Genomic DNA, 10,082 nt, shown 5'->3' with positions numbered 1-10,082 from the left:
TGAGTTTATTTACCCTCCTCACAGTAGTTAGTGTAAATAATATACCACATAACAAATGAGCAATATAGCCTACGTTTCTCATAAATCCAGAAGTTTCTGTCCTGAGTTCATGAGTGTATCATGAGTCATGGCTGTGTCATCACAGTAGGTGTGAAACAGCTCATGCCAGCACAATTACACAAGAACTGGCAACTGCTACAAGTGGCACAAGTGAGTCAACTGATACAAAGTTGCTGCATGTTTTAAATGTACAATAACGAGTAAAGAAGAACCAATATGTTTGAAGAACTTTTTTAAATGCAGTGTTCTTGGTAGGTATGGACTTTTTTTAGATACAGCAGTTGTAGCATATAGTAGACTCTGTAACTGACATTGAGGATCTTCCTCCAGTTCACAGTAACATTTATATTATAAAGTTTTGTGGAGAAACCCCTTTAAGACTAATCCATTGTTTCAAATGTTCAAACCCACCTGTTTATCTCCCCTCAGCTGTTTGTGTGTTTGGATGTGGTTATGTTCCACTGAACCTTTAATCGAGTTCCAAAATGTTGGACAACGTACTGATCACCCCTCACTCTGAAGGAAAAATAAATCAAGTAAATGTTAAAAAACTATGTACAAATATTTGATTTTCAGGCACTTTACACTCAGTGCAATAAAATGGTAGAATTTGGTGTCTTATTCATGACCTGAAGTGGAAACATTTGTTTTGACAGATCTTTTTTTTTTTTTTAATTATTATTATTTGTAGTTTAACCCATCAACCTAACACAGACAAGTGAAACATTGTGTACACTGACTGACGTTTATGTGCAGTATGATTCAAAAGTTTGAAACACTTTAGATGTTTAGGTTCTTCTACATCATCAGTACCAGGGAGGCTTCTTCAGTCCACAGCATGACAAGTCAGTCTAAGATTATAAGACACAGTGGATACCAAGGCTCCTAAAGCCACAGAAGAACTGTGGCAGGTTCTCCAAGATGCTGGAACAACCTGCCAAGTACCTGGAAAGGATAAGGATCATCATTGTGTGCAAGTGTACCGAGGAGACCCGGTGCCGTTTTAAAGACAAAGTGGGGGTCACAGCAAATACTGATCCTGGTCCAGGTTTGTTCTCTTTTCTGCACTTTAGATGAAGTTCACTGATAAAGACTTTTTATGGGATTATTATATTGTAATGTAAAATGTACAGGTACACAGCAGCAGTAAATGTGAAGAAAGGTGTCATTTTGTCATCACCTGCTTTAAAAACACATTTTAAAAATCTCAAACCCACACGGTGGTGATCAGCAACCAGATGATCTTGGGACACTAATGCGCCACAAGACATGAAAATGACTTGCACTTTCAGCTTTCAGACAAGTTAAAAACTACCTACCTAATGCAATGACTAGACGGGATTTGGAAGAAAGATGGCCTGAAATATCCTGGTATAAATACAACTTCCCCTGCTGAGAAGATATTTGAGATAAATGGCCCTAAATTAAGCTAAACTACCAGAGATTTCACCTGATAGTGAACACTTTGTGGGCAGAGCAGAAATAATCAAAATGAATGTTTTCCCCGACTGTCTTCTATAACTTCTGTGCCAAGTAAATTACCTGAGCATTGGTATAAAGCAATTAAAACGCTTATTAGAATGTTCCTTTAGGGAACTAAAAGGCCACTGGCTGCACTGAGTTTAACTTCTTAATATACTGTTTATCACTTAATCTACAGCAGTGTGCCGTGCACTACCTGCCAGACGTTTGGACACACTGTCCCACTGAAATGAATGGGTATACTGTGTCCAAACACTTGATTGGTACAGTAAAACGCAGGAGAATTTTCTCCAACCTTAAATGAACACTTTATTCTTCAGTTTGTCAGAAAAGTTCAAAATCATCAAGTTTGGAGATACATGGATTTCACTGGACAGGAAGAGTGAGAAAATCTGGTTAATTGGAAAACATGCTAGTAACTAGCTGTCAGACAAATGTTATGGAGTAAAAAATACAATATTTACCTCTGACATGTAGTAGAAGTATAAAGCTGGCAATATAGAAACACTACAGTATTACTTAGTAGCACCTTTAAAATTGTACTCAAGTACAATATTTGAATAAATGTACTTAAATTCTACCACAATTGCATTTTTATTTATATCCGAGTTATTTTAGGCAAAGCAAACTTTATTTATATAGCACATTTCATACACAGAGGCAAAAACAGAGGAGAAACAGTAAGAGCATTAAGTTTGAGAATTTTGCAATACTCATAGGAATCATTTGTTACAACTCCTGGATTTCTATGTCTGCAGTAAACATCTCATTTCAAAATACACTCAGCTCTCCAGGAATCGGTTTTTTAATGTGATTACAAGAAAGCTTTGCTACTGTATCTCATAAACATTCATAAATGGATTAAAGACTTGTCTTGATTATTCTAGCAACTGTCACTTAACTTTTTTTTGATATTTGTGTATTTTGATTTAACAACAACAAAAAAAAACCAACTAACAAATACCCACCCTTTCGCGCCTGCTCTGACTAACCTGTACTCTCTGGTAGGAACCTGCAAACAGGGAAGGCAGTTAAGCTAATGTGTTGACACCCATTTAGGTCTCCATCAAGGTTTTAAATGAAATCTCTTTTTCACTGTCGGGCAGAGTTTGGTTCGGTTGCTGCCACAATGCTTTCCTGTGTACAATTTTACCTCACACATCTTTCATACACACAAAAATATGTATATAGGTGTGTGTGTGTATACATACAGTATGTACAGTGTGTATCTATCTATGTATCTTCATCATGCCAGGCCAGTATCCACTACCCTCATTGTCCTTAATGAATATGGACCATGTTGTGCAGTGGCTAACCTTAACCACTGGCAATGCAAGGTAGTAGCAGCCTAGGAGGATAAGTCATTTCAATAAATTTAAAATAATCTGCACCATGTGTCTGAATTGAGTTGTTGGCCATTTCCTACACTAAATGAAGTCTACTTACCATTTATGGTTATGACAGTAGACAGTACAGTACAGGTTTGCTAGCTGTAACCAGGGGTGTTGTGCCGATGGCGGATTCATTGTTCTTTTCATCATCATCATCATCATCATGTTTTGCCTCCCACCCTGTGGTGGGACTCTGGCAGCACTGGGCAGCTCCATCAGTGACAGACTGCTTCACCCCAAGTGTGTGATGGAGTGCACTTGGTGAGTTGGCTGAACCTGCACCTCTTCCACAAGTGGTCAGTAGCGAAGTCTTCGATTATCCCCAGACACCTCACAGAAATGAAAAATGTTCCACAAAAAACAGAGAAAACTGGGGACCACAAAGTATGGAAGAGGATTAGGGCCATTGTACAAAATTTGAGTTCTGACATTTTTCTCAGAATTCTCAGTAAAAAAAACAAATCCGAACAATTTCTTTCTTTTTTTGCGGTGGCCTTAATCCTCTTAAGTAACAGACATTTCAGAGATGCGCTGCACACATATCATGAGGGAGCATCATTTCAAATACTAACGAGCCAAGTCTCAGAAAGTACTTGTTAGGAAGCACACCCTCAAAGCTTTATTTGTCTCACATCGGAAAACACTGTGCATGGATCATAAAATGCATAAAAAATAATAATGCATGATATGACTGCTGCCACAGTCTCTGGACGTACAAAATTACAACCCCGTGTGTACACACCCCTGCACATGAACACTACAGGCACACAAAACAAAGAAAACTTGTCATTTATCTGAAGCAGAATCATCTCTGCTTGAGGAAACGAGGAGATGAAGGTTCAGATTTTCATGTTCTGATCAGTTTGACTGTTTAATGTTCCAAAGGTTGATGGGAAAAAGCAACGTCCAGCAATATATAGTCTGTTGTGTTCGGAGCCTTCAGTCCACTTTGACCACACTGTAGATCTTGGTAACAAACCAGAAACAGGCAAAGAAGCCGATTGTACCTGACGACAAAGAACAGACACCTACAATAAATAGAGGTTTACTTAATCCTAGCAGAAGATCAGCATAATATACTCTATCACCTGATGAGGTTTAGGGGCAGTGCGTGAGAACCGGTGACTCAACACTGGTGTTTCATACATTCATGCCTATCATACTGTAATTCTCAACATGTTACCATTTCAGGACACCGCAAGACATACTGTTCAAATTGTGCAGCGTTTTTTAGAACCGACCTGATCTAAGGCCATTAGCCCAGGGCTCTCAATGAGACCTGGGCCCAAAGGCATAAAACATCATGCACAAGCCCCATTTCCACTTCCACAGTTAAAGAGAAATCATCCATTTGCATGTCAGTTGACTGTATTTCACTTCATTGCTATGCACAGCTGCAGGTATTTATAGCACCTGAACCATTAATTATCATATGTACCTGTGAACCATCATCAGCAGTGATTAACTCGGTCAATAATTGTTAACCATCAGAAAGATCATCAATGATTAATTGATAAACTGAACTGTCATTAACTAATTAATTAATTTGAAATAATGGCTCAAATGTAAATAAAAAGAATGATTAAATATATCACTCATAAAAAATATTTAAAATGTAAGTTAATGAATGTACCTTTCGTTGAATTGTACAAACACAGCTGTGCCAACCTGGAATTATCCCAGTCCTCTGCAGTTGTACACTCTTGTAAAATTCATGATAAACTAGACTTTAGTTTAGACTCTGTCCTCAGTTACACGGTGATATAGCATCAAGGACACCGGTGATCTAAAAATGGCATTGATATCAGTAAGTCAAATCTAAAAATACCTCACTCCTGACAGCAAGGTTTCCCTTCCTCTAAAATGATCCAAAAGACATCAACCATCATCAACCGCACGACAACCCCCTTTATTTACCTACCAGTGAATAAAAAAAAGATGAGAGCCATGATCATGGTGTATCCAAAGTACAAGATGGTGCTAGCCAGTCCTGTGATTTGCAGCTTAGAAAAGAAGTAATGAATGGCATAGACCAGGAAATAGACAGCAGTGAAGCCACTGGTCAGGAAAGAACGCCACTGCCAGTGATAGTCCTGTGAAAAGGAGACAAGCCAGAGTTGAGATGTACAGGAAGAAACAGTTTTGTAAATGTAGGACCTGAGTGACAGGGTTTAAACAAGTGGCCACTAACATACTGAGTCTGGTATCTAGAGCCAAGAACTGCCGGTCAGAGCTGGTGAGTTATAACTCAATCACAGTAAATCCAAATCATATCTCAACATGTAGCTATAACAAAGCCACTGTTAAGCAGCCAGCAGGTATTAGAACCTGATAAGCAGCCTAATAACATTCTAGCTAATTCCCAGAGATTTTAAGCTTCTATATCAACACTTTTTCAGCCAGCCCAGAGGGTCCAGTGAGACTCCAGTGAAACTGCACCCACACATAATTCATACTGGTGTTGCTTATGATACAGTTTTTGATTCAGAGGGATCATTTCAGGTGTAGTTTTCTTCTGACTGCCAACCTTGATAAAACAGTGACAGTGATTGGAAGGCTGAGCAGGCTGCCTGGGCCAGCCACTGTTTAACAAATATAATACAAATACAGTGTCAAGTCACCATGTATCTGGGATGCTTTGTATTAAGGTCGGAGTGGAGAAATGTTCTGAAATGGGCACATGATACGATACATTAGGACTGGAGAATAGTGTCCCAGGTAATGATATGGCTACAAAATTACTGTATGTGCATTTAGGTTATGGTTGGAAACTGGGGTTACTTATTGTGGGGCCCTAAAGATTTATGATGGCATGGCCTGATCTGAGTTGGCCAGTATCTCTTAAAACAGAGAGGTGCTTAATGAATTGAATCAATGCTTAGGGGCAACAGTGGTGCGGTGGGTAGAGCCGCCGTCTCCCAACCGGAAGAAGGTTAGAGTCTCGGTGCCTGCAGTCCACATGTCAAAGTGTCCTTGGACAAGACACTGAACCCTCGGCTCCAAACAAAATTTCGCTGTACATGTCACAATGTTACAATGAGAATAAAATAAAGCTTCTTCTTCTTATCACATTGTGGATGCATTATTTGTTTGATATGAGGTGGATCTAAACCTGTTAAAAGGATCATTCTAAAATCTGGCTTCAGTACACTGCCTCACCATCTGTGTCGCCAATTTCCTTCATTGCATTTTGGATATTACATTAACGTTGTGCTGAAGCATGTCAGTAAAAACAGCTGTTCCAAGAGATTCAAAAAGGTGAATTCATCATGGAGAAATTAAAGGCAGCGACAACGAAAAACTAAACATCAGTGAAACATAAACATGATAATGTGAATATTAAAGATATCGCATTAATTGTGCCGTCTACCTCGGCACATAGGTGGAAGTAGCAGAGCAGGATGGTGGCCTCAGAGCAAGTGATGACCAGGATAATGAAGACCAGGAAAAGGAAGCCAAACATGTAGTACATCTGATGGGACCTGGAGAACAGAACAAGTCTTATCTGAGTGGACTCCAGTAAACAGAACAGATAAATTAAAAACGTTGCAGGATGAAAACACACGTTCTGGACAGTCTGCCACAATATTTGGTCAATAAAAACTGATGGGCAGAGAAACAACAGATGTTAAAAGAATTTAACCCCTTGACATGTCGCTAATCTCCAGCTATGTCAAATTAGATGAACTTTTTCTGTCTTTTATAAGACTTTCACAAAAATTTGATTGTATATTGTTCTATTTGTCATATTTATCCTAAACAGGGCTGAACTGATTCTCAGCTTTTCAGACATACAGTAGCTCAAGTAACAAAACCAGAATGTGCACAACGTATTCCGACCTCCTTATGAAAAATATCAACCTTTTGTCTTTATTCTTACCAGATGGAGTTCAGTATGAAGAACAGCTGAATAAATATACATCCAAAAGGAAGAATTCCTCCCATAATGATCCCAGGGAAAGGTTTAGTGTAGAATGACTGCTCTGGGATTTGACGAGGAATCTGATTGGTCCGCACTGGGTGCTCAATACCCTTAAACAATCAGTAACAGCAGAGAGAGAAAGAGAATCAAACAGTAAGACATGTACACCCTAAAAGTCACTGGGAAAAAAACAAAGGCTATTAAAAATGACACATGCATTATGTTTTCTAATGTGAACCACAGCATGGGCATCTTTACATTCGTTACTGTTTACTTAAATTAGTTTAGAGCAGAGGAAATAAGGAACATCATCATGATGACACACTAACAACAAAAACTGCTCAACAGACTGTATTTGTTCCAATTGGTTCTTTAGTTCCTTAAGTACTTTTAACTGATGATGATATAACAGAACACTACAAACAACCACTGACATGAAATGGCTCTAAGTGATTACAGAAATACAGAATCTATTACGTGAATGGATGTGGAGTATGTTTTAATGTTTACGTACTGCCTTCTTGAAGCCAAAGTAAGCGCCTATAAAGGTAAGAGGCACTGAGATACAGAACCAAAGAGCCAATATGGCTACCAGGGTCCCAAAGGGCATGGCTGCTGAAGACCCTTCACCCCACAGGATCAGGTTCATCACAAAGAAATCTGTAAACACCACCCTGAGCAGAGACGGGCAGGACGTTAGATGAGGCAGCTAATGAGTAGGATAAAGCGTTTGTGTCTCTGCCATGCTGTAAACTTCTACACCAGTACTGTGTCTGCTATGTGTGGTGTATGAGCCAGACGCAGCAGGTGTTTACCCAGGACAGAGGAAGGCTGTCAGCAAAACGTTGGTCTTCCATTTCTCTCCTCCAAAAGCTGAAAATGAAACAAACACAGGGACCAAGAAGAAACAGACATTTAGAAATCAAATCTAACTGGAATTCTGGCATGTCATTACATTTATTTTCATTTACATTCTACATTACATATATGCAAGTCCAGTGTAGATTGTACCTGCATAGTTTATGATAAGTATGATTTTAATCATAAATATGCTCAGCATATTTATTAGTTTTACTACTAAATAATAATATTAGTTAACTTTACATGTTACTTTTGTCCAAGGAAAACAGCAACTGATGATTTGAAAATAAATCCTTGATTTCCTTCAGCATAAAACAGTTTGTTGAGTAATTGTCAGAATAATAAACAGAATATTGGAATCATAGGTGTGGCTCTGGAATCATTTCTCATCCTGTTCTCTTTATTTCTTCCCTCCAACAACACACACAGTTTTTCTTCTCACGTACATTTGTAGAGACGAGCAGCAACATATCCAGCTGGAGTTCCCAGAAGAACCCAGAGAACAACAGCACAAGTCATCAGAGCCCCACGGTTTGCCGGAGAGAGGAAACCAAGACAGGCAAAGACTGGAGAGGGGGAGACGACTTTAGTACAATAAGAATGAACAATTATTACAATTAACAATAATTACTCATTTCTAGAGTTTAGACTGTTTTGATAATATGGCTGTTCACAATGTCCCATCTGACTGTATACCATTTCTCCTTCTGGGCCCTATTAGACGTTCTGTCTAGCTAAGCGCCTCCTGACATTGTAGCAGCTGAGTCTGCAGTAAAGCCATAAACCTATCAGGCACTTTACACATAAAGTGGCACTAATTTGGCGCCGATGACTGTTTATTTAAATGAACAATCATGAAGATAAAAAAAAGACATACAAAGGGTGACAAAGGTCATAATGAAGATCTGGGTTCCAGAGCCAAGAAAAACTGACAGCAGCATCCCCTTCCTAGGAGGTCTGAAAACATCTCCATGGACCAGCTTCCATCCAAACTCCTCCTGAGCATCCTCCTGGAGAACAACACAGATGTGTAGATAGAATGAGAATAATAACACAGCTTCACTAAAGCAGCTGTGTCATGTTGCTGAAGTGTCATGACTGCTGTGTTTAATTATGTTTCATAAGACAGTAAAGACAGTTCAAGTATAACCCCACTTCCAGAAAAGTTGGGACATTTTCCAAAGTGCAATAATAAAATCTGTGACTTGTTAATTTGCTCGAACCTTTAACTGACAAAAGTACAAAGAAAAAGTTTTCAGTTTTCACTGACCAACTTCATTGCATTTTGTAAATATAAATAACTTTAGAATTTGATGCCGGAAACAAACAAACAAAAAGTTGGGGCAGAGGCAAATATAGAATATGCCAGTAACTCTGTTCTGGAAGATTCCAAAACCAGCAGGTTAATTGGTAACAGGTGAGGGTATCATGACTGGGTAGAAAAGGAGCATCCACCGAAGGCTCAGTCTCTGCAATCAAGGAGAAGGCTCCTTCTGTGCCAAACTTCATGAGAGAATGGTCAATCAGTTCAAAAAGATGATTTCTCAATGCAAGAGTACAAACAGTTTAGGTCTTTTCCCACCTACAGTGCATAATACTGTGAAAAGATTCATGCAATTGAATGTCATTAAAAGGAAAGGTGATGTAACACAGCGCTGGCGATTCATTTCAGAAGCATTTTTTGTTACATTTCTTGAAATTCTGTTTTCATCCTGATGGCAATGAATACATTAAATGCACTGACACCATAAAGAAAACAAATCTATCATCTGTGGGAGCAGCAGAGCTGGAAAAAGCCTGACCGCTAATCTTATTCGGGCAGAGTAAAACCACTGGATGGCCTACCTGCCCGTCAACCTAACTTCCTACTTGTACATGCTCTGCCCTTGCACTCATTGTGAGCCAAGAGTCTCCCACAAGGCTGAGAAGGCAGACTTGTTATCGCTCTGTTTTTATAGCTAAAGCTAGTTAGCTATTGCAGAGAAGGCACCCACAGCAGCTTTTGGTAGCAAACGGAGACTGGATTTGACAAAGTTACAACTAAAAAAAAAGAAGTTGGATGCCGCAAGAAGAACTAGGAAGAATTAACTTTGGTGTGGCTTTTGAACGATGGTGACAACTGAGAGAACAAAAATGGCTAAAAAGTGATGCCATGGTAGCTGTATTTCTGCTGGACAGGTAATGATCAGTTATGTATTGCCTTTTTTTTGGTGGGGGGGGTTGTTATTTGTAAGTAGCAGTCAGGCGGTGCGTGTTGCCGTGTGCGTTGTGTTTTGGAGGAGTGGCTTTAGCAAGAAGTCAGAACGAAAGGGTGAGGCTTCTTCGGTTGTCTACTTTTAAGATCAAGCTTCCTCTTGCTGGTTTTT

At 39.2% G+C, this 10,082-nt stretch overlaps 1 protein-coding gene across 1 annotated transcript in view; it reads right to left on the bottom strand.

Annotated features, from left to right (window-relative positions):
• Window positions 1-3,523: 3,523 nt before the first annotated feature.
• Window positions 3,524-10,082, bottom strand: part of tm9sf2 (transmembrane 9 superfamily member 2) — a 16,808-nt gene continuing 10,249 nt past the window's right edge. Inside the window, exons 10-17 of the mRNA XM_020607600.1 lie at window positions 8,594-8,726; window positions 8,163-8,282; window positions 7,671-7,728; window positions 7,370-7,529; window positions 6,814-6,965; window positions 6,304-6,415; window positions 4,855-5,026; window positions 3,524-3,940 (exon numbers count right to left, since the gene is read on the bottom strand). Coding sequence (XP_020463256.1) covers window positions 3,873-3,940; window positions 4,855-5,026; window positions 6,304-6,415; window positions 6,814-6,965; window positions 7,370-7,529; window positions 7,671-7,728; window positions 8,163-8,282; window positions 8,594-8,726 — 975 coding nt within the window. The 3' untranslated portion in view covers window positions 3,524-3,872. The remainder of the gene's footprint in view (window positions 3,941-4,854; window positions 5,027-6,303; window positions 6,416-6,813; window positions 6,966-7,369; window positions 7,530-7,670; window positions 7,729-8,162; window positions 8,283-8,593; window positions 8,727-10,082) is intronic.

The sequence above is a fragment of the Monopterus albus genome, unplaced genomic scaffold (genome assembly GCF_001952655.1).
Source record: "Monopterus albus unplaced genomic scaffold, M_albus_1.0 scaffold87.1, whole genome shotgun sequence".
Taxonomy (NCBI): domain Eukaryota; kingdom Metazoa; phylum Chordata; class Actinopteri; order Synbranchiformes; family Synbranchidae; genus Monopterus; species Monopterus albus.
The sequence above is the reverse complement of the archived record's forward strand: the minus strand, read 5'-3'. Positions and strand labels throughout refer to the sequence as shown.